Below are 21,665 nucleotides of genomic sequence, written 5' to 3' on the forward strand. Positions count from 1 at the left end.
CCAGCTGGGTACAGTGGCTGATGCCTGTAATACCCAGCACTTTGGGAGGCCGAGGCAGGTGGATCAGCTGAGGTCAGGATTTTGAGACCAGCCTGGGCAACATGGCAAAACCTGGTCTCTACTAAAAATACAAAGATTAGCTGGGCATAGTGGCACACACCTGTAGTCCCAGCTACTCAGGAAGCTGAGACAGGAGCTTGACATTGCTTGAACCTGGGAGGTGGAGGCTGCAGTGAGCTGAGATCATGCCACTGCACTCCAGCCTAGGTGACAGAGCAAGACTCCATCTCCCTCCACAAAAAAAAAAAAAAAATTGTGGCACAAGTGTACCCCTTTCCACACCACATACACTGGAAAAACAATGTACTACCCAGCTAACAATAATGGGTCACCTAATTTTTACACATGCTGAACAATCTTTATTTTAAAATCTGAAGTATTAGGCTGAGGTTGCCCAAAGCAAAAACAACAACAACAACAACAATACAACAAAAACAAAGCCATAAACGTTTCATTAAGAAAAAATAAAAGCCAACAGGCTTCATCTTAGATACATACTTCTTCCTTTTAAGAATCAAACCTAAATTAATACAACAAACTATACTTAGACTAAAAAAAAAAAAAAAAATTAAGCGCCGAAAAGTTAGCTCATGAAAGCACTCCCATATCCACTTCCAATGAGACTATTAAGTAAATAAAACTTTTATTAACAAAGACAATGTAGCCAATCACACTTAATGAAAATGTTGTCGGGATAATTTGCAGAGATAGGAATTAGTTCATTATAAGAGAGGAAAGTAAGGATATACTAGAAAGGTATTACCAAACGTTTTAATACACAAACATATATACTGTATCTAAGTAGAGTTGGATTTCTCACCTACTTAAAAAAATCCCTTCTAGAGCCAAATATAATACCTAATGTTTAGAGAATACTGTATTTATGAGATACTTGTTTTATTTCTGGAGATATTTCAGTCACGTAATAAAACCACAAGGCCTAACTCAAAACAACTTAGAGAAGTGTACAGCATTTCCACTTGACCGCCCTTGTCCAATTCACCTTCTGTTGCATTTCTAATAGAGAATGAAGTGTGCAGGACTCAAACAACACTGCCAAAAGTGGAGCTCTGTTCTCTGGTGGTAAACATCATCCCTATAATTTTCTTCAAGCTGCTTCTGGATTACAGTAAGGAACAGCCTTTGTGTACATATCCAAGCACTTTGTTATACAAATCTTATAATAACAGTAAGTTAAAATAAGGCTTGATTTCGTAAAATAGAAACTTACCAGAGCCACTGCTTGCCTCTTTGTTTGAGATGGCACTTGCAGGCGTTAGCAGCTGATGTACCTGTGCTTGCTGGTCTGAACGGCTGTTGCCATTTGGGACGTTTTTGTTCCACATGTTCACATTTTTGTAGTTGTATTTGCTTGGATCTCCCCAAGCTGAAGTTCCATCATCAATCTCCATTTTGCGACGTATAGATTCTGGGGATGGTTCCTCCCAGCCTGTGGGTTCTTCTTCTTTTGTTGGGGCTGGTATAGGTCCCCCTAGCCAGCCTGTACCAGGAGGTTTGCCTGTAGCTGGTGGGATTCCCCAAGATCCAACAATGTCTTGTTGCTTGTTCCAGTCTGGAGAACTGACTGGCTTTGACGAATCTCCCCAACCTAGAGACTGATTAGACTTTGGAGGGTCTCCCCATCCCTGGGAAGGAGTAGGTTTAGAAGATTCATCCCATCCTGATGAATTATTTGGATTTATGTTGTTTCCCCAAGTAAAAGAACTAGTTTTACCAAGTTCGTTCCAACCGGAAACGGACCTGTCGCTGTCACTACCTCCTGAGCTGGATTTCTTATTGGCCTCACCCCAATGGTTACTCCTTGAAGTTTCTCCCCAGTTATCACTGGCAGAAACAGACCACCCTTGGCTTGATTTCTGTCCATCACCCCATCCCTGTTTGTTCTTTTGCGAGTCATTCCATGCAGCCTTCTCCTCTTTGCAATTCCCCCACTGATTGCTCTTGACCATTCCTGTAGCAGCAGAATCATCTTCCCACCCCCCTTGGCAGTTTGAGCCTTTGGAATCTCCCCACCTCAGAGCAGGTTTGGGATCGCCCCACCCTGATACAGATGAGGTATCATTACTATTAGGGCTAGTCTTATCTACACACGCCCCTGAGTTAAAAGTCTGTGTTGCAGAGCTTCCCCAGGCCTCTGTCCCATTGTCAGTCTTTCGTTCCCCTCTAGGTGATGTTTCTGTATCCCAGGCAGTATTCTGCTTAATAGGAGTCTGTCCCCAACCAGAGTTGGACAGGACACGTGGATCTAAGTCAGTTCTGTTTACAATGCTTTGGAGTAATGTGTGCTGATCAATTTTTCTTCTGTCTCTACTCTGACTTTCTCCAGTTCCTTTTTCCTCAAGGCGTCCAGTGCTTTCTGTACTACCATCGCTCTCCACTGTACCTCCTGTTTTGGCCCACACACTGCTTTGCTCATTTGTCTGAGATGTGGCAGAACCCTGATCCTCTTCCTCAGTAGATTTCCATCCATTTGTAAACTTCTTACCATTGCCATTTGCACTGTCATTGGAATGCTGATTGCTAGGCAGTTTGTTCCACTCACCGCTGGGTAAATTAGTGCCAGTGTTTTGTGCAGGGGTTCCCCATCCTCTTCGACTTCCTCCAGAATTCGCGCCATTTCCACTTCCCCATGATGCACTCTGGGAATTTGCTGCACCAGATTCCCACACACCACCTCCTTTGTTTGTGTTAACTTGAAAGTTAGTGCCCATAGGCCCATTTACGCCAGGCTGCATTAGAGTTGCATTCACAGTGTCACCATTAGCTTGGCCATTAGGGCCTGAACATTTGTCTCCAGAGTAATTAGAACCATAGGCACCCCATGTAGTACCATAAGAGCCACCACTTTTTGACTCTCCATTGCTAAGGTGAGAAAGGGAAGTGCCATTCATACCTGATGGAGCCTGCATCTGAGGATGATTCATTGTGCTCACACGCCAGGCCCCTGTATTACTACTAGGCAGCTCATTATTCTGCACTGAACCGGAGTTTGGTAAACTAGAGGTCATAAAGTTAGTAGTGTTATTTGGTCCAGTCATTTCAGTGGTAATATTCTGAGGTTGACCACTGAATGAAACCTTCTGTGTACCACTTACTTCAGATTCACAAGTTTCCTGAAGGCTTCCCCAGGTACCATGGGTAGAACCACCACTCACTTTAGAGTTAATACTCTGATTGTTAGGCATCTGGCCTACAGTACTGCACTGAATATTGATGCCAGAACCACCACTCCCTACAGGCCCTTTTAGGGCAAGTCCATTGTTCTCTAATACTGGCCAGGCACCATGGTTGCTAGCTGAATTCAAAGTGCTTGGATTTAACCCTCCATTTGATGAAGAACTTACAGTGCCCCAAGCATTCATTCTATTGTTGCTACTTTCAGATTTGCTTTCAGGAGCATCCACAGAGACCTGACATGTGCTTATTATGGCTCCATGGGAAAAACCCCATGGCCCAGTACTACTTCCATGGCCCACATTATTGCTGCTGCTACCAACTACAAACTTGTTTTGGGAACTAAGTCCAGTGCTATTCCGAAGGCCATCTTTTTCACCACCTGTGTTCCCTGAAGCCATGATAGTGATGTTTCTTTCCGATTCAGAACTGGAGGCAGAATCAGCATCCATACATTCTGAAGCCAACTCCGGATCACTGCCAGGGACTGAGGGCCATGCTTCTTTTTCCGACAAGTCACTTACAACAGCATTCTTACAGTTTGTGCTAGAATCGCTTGTAGAAGACACAAGTCCCCGCTGGGAATTTTCATAATGGGATCCTGAAGTACTGTGGTTTATATCTAGGATAAAGGAGAAGTACAACTATTTATAAAGTGTTAGGCCATTTCAAAATGACACTAAAATGTAAGAAAAATGACGAATATGTTAGAAATAAATGTGGCTCCACAAATTGAAACAGCTCTGGTCCTTGGTAGAATGGTTACAAGGGCACCGGTTATCTTCTAGCCACCAACTTTCCATGTTCAACTGGTATTATCCTAAGACCCTAGAGGACACAACAGCCCCTTGATAAATACTTGCTGAATGAATACATTGTTAAACATATCAGCAAATAAAAGAATTTTGGAGTCAAGAAGGTCTAGGAGGCAGCTACACATTAGGATAACGGAACAACCCAAGCGTAGAAGCCTGACATGGAAAGATGGGTAAGGAGAAGTGAATAGCCAAAATTTGATAAAATGTATCAGAAATATTTTTCCACCCTCTGTTTTCTACTATAGCTTTTCCATACAACTGTTTTGGGTATTGTAACAAGTTTATAATTTTTTTTTTTTTTTTTTTTGAGACAGAGTCTCGCTCTGTGCCCAGGCTGGATGGAGTGTAGTGGTGTGATCTCGGCTCACTGCAAGCTCCGCCTCCCAGGTTCATGCCATTCTCCTGCCTCAGCCTCCTGAGTAGCTGGGACTACAGGCGCTGCTATCACGCGCGGCTAATTTTTTTTTTGTATTTTTAGTAGAGACGGGGTTTCACCATGTTAGCCAGGATGGTCTCGATCTCCTGACCTGGTGATCTGTCCGCCTTGGCCTCCCAAAGTGCTGGGATTACAGGCGTGAGTCACTGCGCCCAGCCACAAGTTTATAAAAATTTTTAAGAATGATAAGAATTTGAAAGCTTTTATCATTACATTCCATTTCATTAGTATCCATCTTCAACCTGAAATATTACATCTAAGTAACAATATTTTCAGTTCAACTTCCTCTCATAAAATTTTCTTAATTTACCTTCCTAACCACATTTATATAAAAGGACAGAAAAGTAATGGTTAATTGTTATGCTGAAGATCACAGAATTATTATGATCTCAAAAATTCAACTGCTGACACTGGAGCCGTTTGATGACCAGTCATATAATCCTATAATCTTGGACTTCCTGCTATGTATTACTATCTAGTTATTTTACCACAGGTAGGGCGGTTCTAGTGCTTCTGATAGTTCCCCATATTCTTAATTCACACTTGGTTTAAGGATCTGGTAGGTAGACATTTCTCAGGGGCATTAACCTGCATAAGCCACATGCATTCTGACTGCCTTGAGGGACAGGTTATATTGCAGTTTTCTACTAGAGCACCAATCAGAATCACAGGTAGTGCTTTTAAATATACATGTTCAAGGCAATGTCCCAGACCTAATGAGCCAACCTTCAGGGGTTGTAGGCCTAGGAGATGAACAGAAGTCACTATTAAGGTGATTTGCTAAAATGGAAAATCAGATTCAATTTGCATCATTTTCTCTCAAAGCACAATCATTAAGCAGCAAAAGATGATGAGCTGGAAAGAGTCTGGAAAAGTCACTGGAGAGAGACCAGAAATGATATAAATTCATCAAATAATACACTTTAAAGTTCCATAGATGACTCTAATTTCCACTCCTTGTTTAAGAATAATTTCTTTAATGATTCCTAAAGCTGCCAAAGGTTTGCCATCTTTCAGTGCCCATGAGGAGAATTTCTCATGAAATAAAGGGTAACAGTAAGTCAGACTCACTGGGTATAAGCGAATCAACACACTAACATCTGCACCGGCACCATCAACAAATGTTTGGCATTCAGGACTATGTCTGACAACTTTGTGTGCACTTTTATCACTGAATCCTTACAGCTACCCTAGAGGATAGGCATTACCTTCACTTGCAGATGACAAAACTGAGGTTCACAGGTTAATTTATGGAAAATTAAGTGAGAAAGGCAGGATTCATCAGAATCCTTCATAAAGCAAGGTGCCTAAGAATGTAGACAGGACTCTAGAGACACCCAGATTCAAGTCTGAACTCTGTATGACCAAATCTGCAAAACCAGAATATAAACAATACTTCTTAACCTGGTTCTTTTGTTAATTGTATCACCATATGTAAAGCATTAAGCTCAGTGCTGGCTGCAAATAAGTGCCTCGTTAGGGTCAATTTGACATAGTGATTAACAGTACAGATTGGGTAGCCAGAATGCTTGGGTTTAAGAGACACTCCTACCATTTACTAGCTGTGTGACCATGATAAGATCCTCAGTCTCTGTGCCTAGTTTCATCTCTAAAGTAGAAATAGTATTAGTACCAGGCCAGGCGCAGTGGCTCACCCCTGTAATCCCAGCACTTTGGGAGGCCAAAATGGGCGGATCGCGAGGTCTGGAGTTCAAGATCATCCTGGCCAACATGGTGAAACCCTGTCTCTACTAAAACTACAAAAAATGAGCCGGATGTGGTGGCAGGCCCCTGTAGTCCCAGCTACTCGAGAGGCTGAGGCAGGAGAATTGCTTGAACTGCAGAGGCGGAAGTTGTTGCAGTGAGCTGAGATGGCGCCACTGCACTCCAGCCTAACGACAGAGTGAGACTCCGTCTCAAAAAAAAAAAAAAAGTAACAGTATTAGTATCAATCTCACACAACTGTGGTGTGGATTATTAAAAGTACTCTGTACTGGCCAGGTGCGGTGGCTCACGCCTATAATCCCAGCACTTTGGGGGGCCAAGGTAGGTGGATCACGAAGTCAGGTGATGTTAATCATCCTGGCTAACATGGTGAAACCCCGTCTCTACTAAAAATACAAAAAAATTAGTCGGGTGTGGTAGTGGGTGCCTGCAGTCCCAGCTACTCGGGAGGCCGAGGCAGAATGGCGTGAACCTGGGAGGCAAAGCTTGCAGTGAGCCAAGATCGCCTCACTGCACTCCAGCCTGGGCAATAGAGCATGGCTCTGTCTCAAAAAAAAAAAAAAGTACTCTGTAGTATATCTGATCCATGTTAGGTGCTTAATAAATGAGGGCCATTATCACTGATAAATGCATGCTAATGATTATCATCTTTTAGTCCTATCTCCAAAGCATGTTTTTCATTCCACCACATCGCTTATGAAGAACAAAGTGAGAAATCATATAACTTCTTTACTTAAAATTTCCACTTAGATACCTGAATATTCTACCTTAGATACCCTATCTTAGATACCTTAGATATTCTGAAAGCAGAATTCTCTAATTCTGGATTTACACTCCAACAGAGTGTAAATTCCTCTCCTCCCAAAGAGGGCAAAAACTGCTTCTTTAAAAGCTTTTCTCATCTCAGTAAGTTTCCTAAAACCTAGAATTTATCTTCTATTCCTCCCTGTGCACAGCAAATCCAAAACAACATCAAGTCCAAAATCCATACACCTTTTCTCCAAATCTAAGACAGTCCAGCCCTTGTCACTTTCTTTTCCTGGACTACTGCAAACGTATTTCTGCTGCCACTATTTGCATGCATAAGTGTGTGTGTGTGTGTGTGTGTGTGTGTGTGGCCACTTTCACAAGGCAGGAGTAAGAAAACAAGATTGGCCATCGAAAACAAAACTACCCAAATGGAAAATAAGAAATGGATCCAGAATTCAAGAGTGAAACACCAGAAGTATTCCCATAATGACGAGAAAAAGACAAAAATACTTGTCATCAATACTACTATTCGGTCCAGTATTAGAAGTACTAACTGATAAAATATGACTCAAAAATGGGAGGTAAAGACAATAGAATAGAGGCAAAAAAGATCAACATGAAAAAACAATTTCCTTTCTACATGCCAAAAATAATCCAGGAGAAAATGTTGATGGGGAAAGATCTTAATCATTAAGAGCCACAAAGTAACTGGAATAAAGCTAGCAAAAATATTTAAAGTTGTATATGATTATATTTTATTGCAGACCATAGAAGACACTTGAAAGTAAAGAAACTTGTTACTGGATATGAAGATGTAACAATGCTCTAAGTTTAATTCCATTATAAGAAATTGTTAACAAGAGTCTGTAAAAATGATTATAAGTGATTTAAAAATTCTGTAAAGCAAATGGGAGAGTAACCCTCTAAAAGATTTCAAAAAGAAGAGGTTGTGAAGAAGGAAATCTGCACTATCAGGAAATAGTTGAACAGCACTGCACTGTCAGACAGCACTTTGACTGAACAGAAAAAGTAACCCAGAAACAGATCCAAGTATATGTCAAAGATACTATTTCAAGGATTAGCATTTTAAATCAGTGGAGAAAGGGAATATTCAGTACTTGAAAACTTTTTAAAATGAGATAATATATTTTTAAAAATCCCAAATGATTAAAACATTAAAAGATGAAACCATGAAGCTATCAATGAATAAGTATTTTTTATACACAAACCGTATGTGGCAGATTTCACTTGATAATGTTAGAATACATCAAAAGTAAAGCAAAAAAGCAAACACCTGAATATATACTGCAAATGAGTTCTATCACCTTTAATGTTAGTGAAAAATGTTCTCAGATTCTGGTCATGACCTGGTTTGGTGGCTAAGTTTGTCTTTTAAAATATTATTAACTAAAATCCCATTTTTAATCTAGAAGCCACTTGATCAAAACCTAAATTAAAGATTATTTTAAAAATTGGGTTACCAATGGTGAGGTACAAGGCATTCTGGGTTATAAAAAAAGGTTTTAGTTTAGAAAAAAAAATTCGTTTGGCATTCTAGCTCATGCCTGTAATCCCAGCACTTTGGTAGGCCGAGGAGGCAATACTGGTTGGGTCCAGGAGTGAGACCATCCTGTAGCAACACCCCATCTCTACAAAAAATAAAAAAAATCAGCTGGGCATGGTGGCATACACCTGGGGTCCCAGCTCCTTGACAGGCTGAGGCAGAAGGATCGCTTGAGCCTGGGAGGTTGAGGCTGTAGTGAGTTGTGACTATGCCACTGCACTCAGCCTAGGTGACAGAGCTAGAGTCTGTCTCAAAATGAATAAATAAACAAATAAAAATAAATAAAAGGTGTTGGCTGGGCACAGTGGCTCACTCCTGTAATCTCAGCACTTTGATAGGCTGAGGTGGGTGGATCAACTGAGGTCAAGAGCCTGGGGCCAGCCTGGCCAACAGGGTGAAACCCCATCTCTACTAAAAATATAAAAATTAGCTGGGCATGCGGCAGGCACCTATAATCCCAGCTACTCAGAAGGCTGAAGAAGGAGAATCACTTGAACTCAGGAGGTGGTGTTTGCAGTGAGTCGAGATCATGCCACTGCACTCCAGCCTGGGCATTATATAAGAGCGAAACTCCATCTCAAAACAACAACAACAAAAAAAACAAAATGTGTTGCAGGGGATGGGAACAGACACTATTATAACGGAAAGGGTAAAAAGAACAGGACTCGTCAGGAATCATTACTAATATGTTTCAGAGTCAGAGATCATTTCAGATTTGGAAGAAGTCAGATAATTTATTGTGTTTATAGACACACAAGACCCAGTGCTGTAAATGATCTGGAAGATAAACATAGAGAAGCATCATTAAGTAGAGTATTATCACTCAGCTTTTCCAGGAAATAATGAGAAATAGTAAATCTCTGTGCTAGTGGGAAGAAAGGGGGCGGCTGAGTTTTACTGAGTGTAATGCAAAATGTTTATACACTGCAATGCTGTAGGCAAACTTAGATTTGGAGGGTCGTGCGTTATTTAGAAATATTTGAAATCCAAAGTATCATTAACATCCTACTTTCATACAAAATGCCCACAGAAGTGTGATCACCAACAGTACCACACTAAAAAAACATAAATAAATAATCGTACATAATAGAACATCTATCCAAAAAAAATCAAAGAGGTTATGTGGGGGCTGAACAAAGACTGGTGATAATTCTAGTGACATAAAAAAAAGCATCAGCTGGGCGTGGCGGCTCATGCCTGTGATCCCAGCACTTTGGGAGGCCTAGGTGGGCAGATCACCTGAGGTCAGGAGTTCGAGACCAGCCTGGCCAACATGGTGAAATCCCATCTCTACTAAAAATACAAAAATTAGCCGGGCATGGTGGTGGGCGCTTGTAATCTCAGCTACTCAGGAGGCCGAAGCAGGAGAATTGCTTGAACCTGGGAGGCGGAGGTTGCAGTGAGCCGAGATCGTGCCACTGCACTCCAGCCTGGGCAACAGAGCGAGACTCTGTTTCAAAAGAAACGAAAAGAAAAGAAAAGAAAAGAAAAGAAGATAAAAGAAAAGAAAAAAGAGAAAAGAAAAGAAAAGAAACAGCATCACTTATTCAGGAAGAATTTAGATCCATGGACATTCAAATATTTTTCTTCTACATATACAGCATCTAACAAACAAAACAGTTAAATATTTATTTTCTACCTTAAAGACTTTCAATTTCACCAGAAAGGGAAGAGCTTCAAAAGTAAATAATATTTATGTTTTACAATGTATCCAAGGAGTATGAGAGAGATGGGAATATGAGAAAACCTTAGATGCACAATTTAAAATTACTCTTTTTTTTTAAACAGAGTCTTGCTCTGTCGCCCAGGCTGGAGTGCAGTGGTGCGATCTTGGCTCACTGTAAGCTCTACCTCCCAGGTTCACGCCATTCTCCTGCCTCAGCCTCCCAAGTAGCTGGGACTACAGGCGCCTGCCACCACGCCCGGCTAATTTTGTTTTTTGTATTTTTAGTAGAGACGGGGTTTCACCGTGTTAGCCACAATGGTCTCGATCTCCTGACCTCGTGATCTGCCCGCCTTGGCCTCCCAAAGTGCTGGGATTACAGGTGTGAGCCACCACGCCTGGCCTCAGATCACTCTTAAGTACAAAATTCAAAATGTCTCTTCCGGTTATTCTTGCCTTTGGCTCAGGGTTTGACAAACTTGTTCCTCACTGGTCCAGTTAAACATTTCAGGCCTTACAGGCCAGATGGTCTGTGAAAACTATTTAACTCTGCCATTGTAGCTTGAAAGCGGCCCACAGACGATATGTAAATGAATGGGTGTGGGTATCTCCCAATAAAGCTGGACTAAAATAGGCCCATATCTCTGTTCCAGAATTGAAAAGACAAATGTAATATCACAACCAAATGCAATGCATGAATCATGACTGGCTTCTGGTTTGAGAGATGGGGTGAAGATGACAGGGAGACGGATACAAAAGACTTTCTTGGGGATGCTGCTCTAGACCAGATGGTGAACACCTCAACCAGGGCAACTGGTAGCAGCAGTATTGGGGGGGTGGGGACGGAAAAGTGGGAGGTATTTAAGAGTTAAAATTGGCTGGGCCTGGTGGCTCACGCCTGTTATCCCAGCACTTTGGGAGGCTGAGGTAGGCGGATCACGAGGTCAGGAGATCGAGACCATTCTGGCTAACATGGTGAAACCCTGTCTCTACTAAAAACACAAAAAATTAACCAGGCGTAGTGGCACGCACCTGTAATCCCAGCTACTCGGGAGGCCGAGGCAGGAGAATGGCGTGAACCCAGGAGTGGAGCTTGCAGTGAGCCAAGATCGTGCCACTGCACTCCAGCCTGGGCGACAGAATGAGACTCCATCTCAAAAAAAATAAAAAAATAAAATAAAAAAGAGTTAAAATCAGCAGAGTACAGTAACCCTGTGAGACATACAGGAGAGGGAAGAGTAAAGCATGATTTCAAGGTTTCTAGATGGGCGACTGGATGAATGGGGGCGGCAACTATTTGAGCAAAGGAATGCAGAAGAAGGAAGTGGTATGGGGGCAACACAAAGAGTTCAAGTTTGGACATACTGAGTTTTGAGGGGCCCAACGTTAACTGAAGACTTCCAGAAGAGGACCTAAAATGTGGGGAGATCTGAAACAAAGCCTTGGGAAGGAACAAAAAGGTTTGCATTTGACATTCAGAAGATCAGTGACTTCAGCAATACAGTTATTTTAGTCAAGTGAGCAGAAGCCAGATTATGAGACACCGATGTAATACATTAAAGACTGCAAGTACAGACCATTCCTTCAATAACACTGAAAGGCGGGAGGGAGAAATTCTGTAATAGCCTCAAAAGACTATGGGGATTTTGCCGGGCATGGTGGCTCACGCCTCTAATCCCAGCAGTTTAGGAGGCCAAGGCAGGCAGACAGCTTGAGCTCAGGAGTTCAAGACCAGCCTGGGCAACATGGCAAAATCCCGTCTCTACAAACCACACAAAAATTCACCAGGCGTGGTGGCAAACGCCTACAGTCCCAGCTACTCAGGGAGACTGACTGAATTGGGAGGATCACTTGAGCTGGGAGGTTGAGGCTGTAGTGAGCCATGTTCATGCCACTGCACTCCAGCGTGGGTGACAAAGTGAGACCCTGTCTCCTCAAAAAAAAAGAAAAAAAAAAGAGTATGGAGACTTAATGAAATTTTTTTTTAAGGATAGAGAAGATATGAGTTTGTTTATCATCCAAGGGGAAGGTACAAGTTCCAAGCAAGCAGAAGCTTCAAGACAGCAAGGATGTACACCGTGCTAAAAGCCCAATGCAAGAGCAGAGATGGATGGAATGGACAGCATTTTAACCTTTAAACATCTCCAGAAACTTTAATGTTAACATTTTTGGTTAAAACATCCCAATTACTGTCATTCACCATTATGCCTCAAATGTCTTCTTCTTTTAAAAAATAACTATTTCAAACATAGAAAAGTCCATAAAAGAGTAATATAAAATATACCCATACACCTTAAGAAATACATTACTAGTATGGCAGAAAAAACTCGTATTCTCTCTCTTTCCTTCCCCAGTGGGTATACCAGTGGTAATCACTCATGTAAATCTTTATATCTTACTACATTTGAATTCATCCCCTAAGCAATACATAGTGTTCTATATGCTTTATATTTTATATAAACGCTAGCATACTCTGAACAAGCAAGCAAGCAATACATTCTTGGGACAACTAGCAAAAATGTGGACACAAACTATTAGAAGATATTGTTGTTCTTTTACTTAGCGGTGATAATGGTATTGTGGTTGTATAGGAGACTATGCTTATTCTTAGGATAATTACCTGTGAAGTATTAAAGTTGAAGTGTCAGTGTTTGCAACTTAAAGTGGTTCAACAATAACGTGCACATGTATGCAGATATGAGACAGAGAAAGAGATGTGTGTCAAGATGGGACAATGTTAACCACCAGATTTGGGTGGAGGGTATATGAGTGTTCATGATTCTAGTCTTCTTAACTCTTCTGTATGGATCATGTCAGGTGGATTAAAAAATGGGATAGAACACTTTGGCCTATAAGAACAATATTGCTCCTGTTGAGCCTACTGGTCCCCCCAAAGCCTTCACTCTCATTACATGGTTTGTGGGCCCCGATATTAAAAGAGTTATTTCACCCCTTTGGGCTCTAAGTGGTCAACTGCAAAAAAGAGGTCTCAAGTCTCAATTTAAACCATCAATAAGTGTCTAAGGCCCAGCCCCAAACTGGCAGCCCAGGGCTAGTCTGCAGAGTTGTCTAGTTTGACTAGCACAGGATTCTAAAAAAATTAAAAACGAGAACATAAAAAAGCCAAATACAAATGGATCAAACAAAACAAAACAAAACAAAAAAACCCAGCTAACATTACGTTTTCCCATTTCTGAACTACATGTAGTTCACAACAAAGAATGATCATGTTTCTGGGCTACTGTGCACGCTGTTTATACTATCTAGTACCCTGTTCCTCACTGGCCTCTAGGCTATTTCCTAATCTGTAAAATGAAGATGATACTATCTACTCTGTAAAAGAAGCATTAAGTAAGTTAGTAGTGTGTGGGCACAGTAAGCATTCCATAAGGATTAGCCACTATATCATCATTAATATTAGTAACTTGGTAGGAGCTGGATATACCTAACTCATAAGAAGCCTTCACTGACTCTCCTGGTCTATTTTGCAAGCTAAAGTTTCTATTATCAATCCTAGTAACACCTAGAAAGATGTTTTAACGTAAATATGTAAAATATGCTGGTAAGTGGGGATTCACAAATTTTTTAAGAGACAAAAGTACAAATCTGGCTCTTGTTTGGAATGCCTTGGTTTCATCATCTGCATTTTCTAGTTGTTTTCTGAGATTGAATCCAGGCTTCAGTTAGATTGCTGCACCCTCCTCACTTCCAACTTAGCCTCCACATCAATGCAGTCCACCCTGGTAAAATTCTTTTAGAAATAGGCAGGATGTTTTTCCTTCTCAGCCTTTTTTTGAAGACTTCTTCCTATGCCCACACCTGAGGGCTTCTTCTCATCTGAACGCACACTCGTAACACTTTTGATATTTTTGACTCAGAGTTATTTTTGAGAAGCAAGATTCTTACACTTATGTTGTTTCCATTTCAAAAACAGGTACCTTTCATTTCCCCAAGTGAAAAGGCATATTTGACATATTTTCTAAATATACTATCCCACTTCACTGTTTTGTTCAGTGCCATTCCACCTTGCTTAGCTCACAGCAGGTACTCCATCATTTGTTGTATAACTAACCTCTCCCAAGTTTTAGCCGCATTTTTCATCATGCTGATCACCAATATATTTGCTTCCAACCTGACTTCCCAGGTGAACTTCAAATTATTAATTGCCTACTACTTGGCACTAGATCTAGTATGTCTAAACCAAACACTTCTTGAGAAGTGCAGGTCCTTCTATAACAGTTATTAGGAAGACAATTTATTTGGCACCTAGATATCAGGCATTAATCTAGCTCCTTTAATAACATGCCATATAATTAAGTCCCCACAGCAACCTTATAGGGTTGGGTACTATTTTACAGATTAGCAAAGAAGGTCAGATGTGTTATGTGGCTAAGCTCACACAGGTAATAAGGTGCTGGGAAATTAGGGAGTAAATATTAACTCAGGACAATGACTTAAATTTGTATCCTTTCCAATAACAATGTGCCTATGCTAGAAAACTCACATTTATGTCCTCTTCCTCATTACCTATCACATCTTGTATGGTGCCAAAGCACAGCATGGTGGTTACGAGCATAGCTTTGGAGTCAAACAGATCTTGATGTGAGTCCAGGAACTGCTACTTATTCACCGTGAATACCATAATATATTACAATGTACAGAGTAGTTCTTGGTATATAAAAGAGAGCACAGGTGCAGAAAGTGAGTACAACCTGGGACAGTTAGGAAAGACTGCTCAGGCACATGGAGCAATTAAGTAACCTGCCCAAGGTCACACACACTGGGATATGGGGGCACCAGGATGCAAGGCTGCAGTCTGATTCTAGACTTCCTTCTTTATCAGTATGCTATACTGCCTCTAGAATTGTATTTTTGTATGGGCACCTTGATTCCCCCCTCAACCCTAGCACCTAATTCTCTATCTGGCTTGTGGTAGAACTTTAAAATAGTTGGATAAATGAATGAATGGACGGACTAACAGACCATCAAAACTTTCCAGAACATGTTGAAACAAACTGGGCTTTGAGAAAACTTGTAATCACATACTAGATTTATTTTCTGCCTCACAATCACTACCAAGCTCAGAGAAGTCACTCTGAGGCAAATAACTAAATGCATTTCCTCTGTTTGAATATAATTTCCATGAGTGCCAGTCTTTTTATGACATGTGGTAACTGAATGAGCTTGGGCAAGTTACTTAATGTCTTGGTGTGTCAGCTGCCTCTACTGAAAGTGGAGGTTAAGAACTCTGTCTCACAACGTTGTTGAACACTAAATTGCAATAATTTGTACAACTGCTCAGCACATGGCCTGGGGGGAAGGGTGCTCAATTTTGGCTACAGTCTTACAGTCAACTTTAGCTATAAGCTCCTTATTAAAATGGGCAGAACCTGAAGAGAGAATAAGTAAAATAATCATTTTAAAGTAGGTAACTTACAGGAAATATTTTAAGATTCCCCATTCATAACTCCCTATAAAGAACTCTTATATTAAAGTCCAGATACTGATGAATACAAATACATCACCAAAAAGTTACAAATTTATTAACTTGCTATACAGCTAATGATGATAAGGTGTGAGTCTCGTAAGAAATGCCTTCTCTCACCTGACTGGTTTTTGCTGTTCTGCACCTCTCCGTTATTTTGTGGCTGTTGATTTGTTAAAGCACTGCTTTCTGACTGGCTGTTTAACACTTTAACAGCAGATCCAAGGTTTGCTGCTATGACAGGAAAATGCTGACCCCTCTTTAGAAGCTGTTTGTGTTCCTGGTGGCGAAATCGTGGAGGTACTTCACGAGGATACCGAGGCAAGGCCTGTGGCTGCTGCTGTGGCTGCTGCGGCTGTGGCTGCTGCTGCGGCTGCTGCTGCTGCTGCGGCTGCTGCTGCTGCTGCGGCTGCTGTTGTGGCTGCTGATTGTTGGCTGTAGCTCGCTTGGCATTATTATTAGTGCTGGTTGCTGTGGAAGTGCCGTTATTAGAGTTGGCAGGCTGAGGCTGGCTTACACTGGGCTTTATCTGTTCTGGCACTAATCCCAACAAAAGAAAAGGGGTGGAAAACATTAGCCAGTAAAGTGTACCTCCAAAGTAAGCCATGTAAATTCAAAGGCACTAAGAAAAATAATCCTAAAAAAACAGAAGCTTTCCGTGAGCAGGGATATCCTCATTTACAGGCTCAAATTTTGTTAGGAGATGTCACTGCCAAGAGTCAAATTTCACTTCTCCTAACTACCTATCCAATAAGGGCCCAAGGACTTCTGGCCAAGACAACAACTCATGATCACTATCCCTTTTCCCACATTACACTCTGGTCAAAGACATCATCATCTGATCATTACAAAACCAGGGAACTCGCAATGACTCAAAGAACAAATGTGGCCAATTTTCAGTAGTCCTAAGAGAATCCTCTATTCCCTGGCAACTGTTCTTATTCTGCCTCATTGTTAATGTGTTTGGTCTCTATTTTTCATCTTTGGAAGACAACACAAGGTTAGAAAACAACCTGCTGGTTTTCTTACAAAAAGCCAAAGTTAACAATGTAAAAATGTAAAATCTGAATCGTGTAAGACAAACTCAGAACATAGAAGTAAAGACAAAGATAACGTATCCATGAGATGAATCAAAATGAGAGAAATAATCTGGATGCTCTATCTTAAATCTGAAAAATAAACCAGAAACTGCAAATAGGGAAACTGTTGACTCATAAAAGAGTGTAAAGAAAGAAAACCGATGGAAATGCCTTAAGCCAGTGTAAGTAAACCCAGCTGGAGAAGTACAGAGATGCATGGTGTATGAGCTTTTGGTGCCAGGTTTCAACCCCAGCCCTGCCTTTACAAGCTTTGTGTCTTTGGGCAAGTTGTATAAACCTAACTGAGCCTGCTGTTTTCCCGGTAAAATGGAGACAGTACCTACACCTTGCAGAGCTATCCTAAGGTTAAATGTCTTCATGTTTATAAAACACAGAACATAAGGCTATATAAACAGTGGCTATTCGTTAATGACTGACACAATACCACCTTATACTTTGGTAGCAGTTGAATATTTCTATGAAATTTTTTAATGTATCCTCACAGATACAACTGTCAGATAAGTGAAGTGAAACACCCCCATGTTACTGGTGAGGAAACTTAGAAAAAATCTCCATTCAAGCTCCCACCCTGGAATTAAAACAGCCCACCATTCACCATCTGAGTTACCTCTGTGTCTTTCTCCTCTATAAAGTAGGAAGAGTCTTGGTCAAGTGCCCAAGGTGTTGTAACCACTCAGTAAACAGAAGTGAAGTTATTAATTGTGTCCAAAAGAAATCTTTATCAAATGCCTACAATAGATATGATGATGTCATTAAACCCTTGGTCACCTGAGTTTACAATGACCACCAACTTCCTCTTCCACACTCTCAGCTCTAGCCCCCCTTCACCTAAGAAACTGGTCTCCCCATTTTCTTCCTTCTCTGAACATCTGGTAAATTTACTCTATGTCATTTATACTTTTTAAACATAATACATGATCTTGGCCTCTTATTTTTTTTGTGTCACTTCAATTTTCTAAAGTAATACGAACTGTAGTTCAGGAAGAATTACAGTGAAAAATTACAAACATTCCATCTACTGTTTATAATGCTTTCATTCTTGATGCTCACTGACAAGTCTCTTACTGATAATTGGGGCAAAGTGCTTTCTAGGCCTAATTATTGGTGAAAATTTTGTCTCCCAGACAATATAATGCTTCTAATATGTAACAATAACATATATTCCTTTGTGTGCCTCATGTAGTAATAAGCAGATACTGGCTATCAAAAACACTTCCTGAGGACAATACGGCACTTGACTATTCTAAAGTACCTCTGAAACCTAAGGAAGATAAAGTACAGGCAGCCCTCCACATCTATGTGTGCCCCACCCACAGATTCAACCAACCATGGATCAAAAATACTAAGCAAACCAAAAATAAAAATACAAATAAACACCAATGCAACTACACAGCATTTACATTATATTTGGTACTGTAAGTAATCTACAGATGATTCAAAGTATATAGGAGAATGTGTGTAGGTTATATGCAAATACTGACCATTTTATATACGAGACTTGAACATCCATGAATTTTGGTATCTGTTGGGGGTCCTGGAACCAATGCGTCACAGATACCAAGGGACAACTGTATATGTAACATTATAAGGAACATAAAAAAGTTTACTTAGCTTTTACATGCTTAGAACTGGACCCAGCGTGGCATTTGGCAATCGAATATCAACTTAAAGTGGTAGTTACCCGCTGCTGTAATATAGGTTTGTTGCCACTTCATTACTTTAAAAATCTAAATATTAAAAAATAACATTGTGACAATTTTATGCCCAAACAAGGTGTGTGAGAAAGGAGCAGGAAGATGCTTTTTATTTATCAAAGAACCAGAAGATAACCTATATACAAAAACTGTGAATGATCTATATGAAGGCATGTAATAAGAACCTAACACTAAATCAAAGGTGACCAGAGGTTCAGAAGCAACATCAATATTTGTCACCCAGCAACTTCACCTCTACCTCAAACTCAAGTAAATGCTGTATTTCTCATCAGTAAAGTACCACGTGGAAAACAAAGCTGAGATAGGTATTCATTTCCCGGGCCAGAAAACTTCATTAAAACCAGTAAAGAATCAAGATAATGTTAACTACTGATTATTAAATGAAGCTAATCTGAAGTACAATCTTAGATATAAAATAAGACACAGAAGTAATGAGTGAAGGATTAAAAAGTGAACATAAGTGGGGGTTGCTAAGTAACAAATACCAATACTGACTAATACTGGCTATGATGTATGTGTAGTTAAAATGTTAATTATGTTCATAATCACCCAAACCACTGGAAGGGGGGGAAAAGGAAAATTAGAAAACTTCATCTATTCAGCAGACATGGAATATGGAATTTTAAAAAATTTCAAAGTTCTGGTTAATGCAAACTAGGATGCTAAATAGAAGCCCCAAAATACCTGTATCACAATAAATGTGAATGGGTTAAGTTCACTTGCTAAAAGATAAAGCCTCTTAAACTAAGAAAGGAAAAATAAACTTAATAAACTTTGCAAAAAGCACTCTTAAACAAAACAACTCAGCAAGGTTTAAAAAAAAAGTAGAGAGGAAGATATACAACCAAGAAAGGCTAAGAAAATTACAATGAAAACAATACTGGTATCAGACAAAATAAAATTCAAAGAGAAAAGCATTATAAAGGATAAGAGAAATTTCATATTCATAATAAAAGAAACAACTAAAAAGACGAGCAATTAAGCACTTTTATATGCCAAGTCTCATAATATCAAAACATTTAAAATAAATGGAGACAGAGTAAACTAGAAAAAAGCAAAGCCATGTACCTTGAAAACAAATAACATCTTTTTGACAAATACCCATGAAACAATCATAAGAAGTTAACGTGCACATACATGCCATACAACAGCAAAGAAAACATCAATAAATTGCAAAGGCTAGAAATAATACAGTGGATATTTCTGCATTACAATGTAATGTCACTAAAATCACAAAACTAGCAAATAAAAATCTGCCTTAAATAAATTTCAATTGCATAACACAAATTTTTCAGCTAAAAACAGAAAAGAAAAAGAAAAAAGTACATTTCAAGATGAAGAAGAAATAAACATGAAACTACAGGGTTACCAAGAAAATAATACTGAAAACACTGCATACAATACATTTTGAGATCCAGCTAAACCAGAGCTCAAAAAAAAATTCATAGCCTTATTTCCAACAAAAACATAATGCATCCAACTCAAGAAGGGGCAAAACACCCACACACATTAAAGTAAAGGAAACAGAAACAATTAGTAAACATAAAAGAGAGATCAATGACTTTAAAAGTAAATCAATAAATCCAAGGCATGCTTCTATGAAAAACAGTTAACTTTATTAAAAAATGAAAATGGAAAAAAATAACCTTCTGAAATTAATATATTTCTTTATGTTCAAATCTATAAATATGAAAAGCTGGAGGAGGGAGTAATTTAACATTGACCATAGAAGAGGCAGGAAATCTAAATAGATTAACTAGTTTACAAAGAAGAAATAAGAGAAATTTATGAAAGTTATCTATCATGATCAGATAATTTCCTTGATTAATACTACCACACTTTTTTCTTTTTCACTAGTGTATACTTATTTTTGGAGACAAGAGTCTCGCTCTGTTGTCCAGGCTGGAATGCTGTGGTGCAATCTTGGCTTACTGCAACCTCCACCTCCCTGGTTCAAGTGATTCTCATGCCTCAGCCTGAGGAGTAGCTGGGATTACAGGTGTGTGCCACCATGCCCAGCTAATTTTTGTATTTTTAGTAGAGATGGGGTTTTACATGTTAGCCAGGCTGGTCTCGAACTCCTGATCTCAGGTGATCCTCCTGCCTCGGCCTCCCAAAGTGCTGGGAGCCACTGCACCCAGCCTTTAATAGTTTTTTTTTTTTTTAAGACAGGGTTTTGCACTTGTTGCCCAGGCTGCAGTGCAATGGTGTGCTCTTGGCTCACTGCAACCTCCGCCTCCAGAGTCTTGCAACAGCAAGACCCACTTTCAAGAAAAGAAAAAAGTAAAAGAAACATGTATCTCTAAACCTAATGGCATTTAAATTATTGCAGAGCACAGTAAAAGATGGAACACCAACATAACACTGTTACCAATAAGTCAGGCTAAATTTTGGTCATCCCAAACAACGTGAATAAAAACAAGAGATATAAATAGCATCGGGAGTGAAAAAGACACAAATTCAAACGTGGAGATTATCAAAAGACAAGAAAATACTATGTACAATCTATCCCAGTAAAACAAAACCCAGCTAAATTGAACTATGTTGTACAACAAGGGTTGGCAAGTTCTTTCTGTAAAGATGAGACAGTAAATATTGTGGGCTTTGCAGACCACAGAGTCTGTGACAAGCACTCAACTCTGCCACTGTAGCACCAGAGCAGCCACAGACAACAGGTAAATGCAAACAAATGGATGTGACTATATTCCATAACACTGCATATGCAAAACCAGGCAATGGGCCAGATTTCACCTGCAGACTGTAGTTTTCCAAACTCTGCTTTATCAAATGTAATTTACCAAAATAGGCTCACAGAAGAATAGAAGGTCCTACAGTATAACAGCAGAAACTCTGAAAGGGTCTCCCAAGATTTATCCCTCCAAAACACACCAGGCATACAAAAATACAAAAGCCAGGCACAGCAGCACACGCCTGTAGTCCTGAGGCAGGAGGACTGCTTGAGCCAAAAAGTTCAAGTCAGGCATGGGCAACATGGTAAGGCCCCAACTCCTGAATGAACGAATGAAATAACATAACATAACATAACACAACATAACACAACATAACATAAAATGCACCAGGCTCAGATAACAGGGGGTGTGTGTGGATGGGTGTGTATCCTCAAGAAACATGTAATATTAATCTTACCTAAACT

The 21,665-nt window shown here is 40.0% G+C and overlaps 1 protein-coding gene across 8 annotated transcripts in view; it reads right to left on the minus strand.

Moving 5' to 3' along the window:
- Positions 1-21,665, minus strand: part of TNRC6A (trinucleotide repeat containing adaptor 6A) — a 101,696-nt gene that overhangs the window by 34,182 nt on the left and 45,849 nt on the right. For all 8 annotated transcript variants that reach the window (XM_033217723.1, XM_033217722.1, XM_033217720.1 and 5 more), the window contains exons 5-6: positions 15,817-16,236; positions 1,292-3,877 (exon numbers count right to left, since the gene is read on the minus strand). In XM_033217723.1, the coding sequence (XP_033073614.1) occupies positions 1,292-3,877; positions 15,817-16,236 (3,006 nt within the window). The remainder of the gene's footprint in view (positions 1-1,291; positions 3,878-15,816; positions 16,237-21,665) is intronic.

Source organism: Trachypithecus francoisi, unplaced genomic scaffold, assembly GCF_009764315.1.
Source record: "Trachypithecus francoisi isolate TF-2019V2 unplaced genomic scaffold, Tfra_2.0 Lachesis_group10, whole genome shotgun sequence".
NCBI lineage: Eukaryota > Metazoa > Chordata > Mammalia > Primates > Cercopithecidae > Trachypithecus > Trachypithecus francoisi.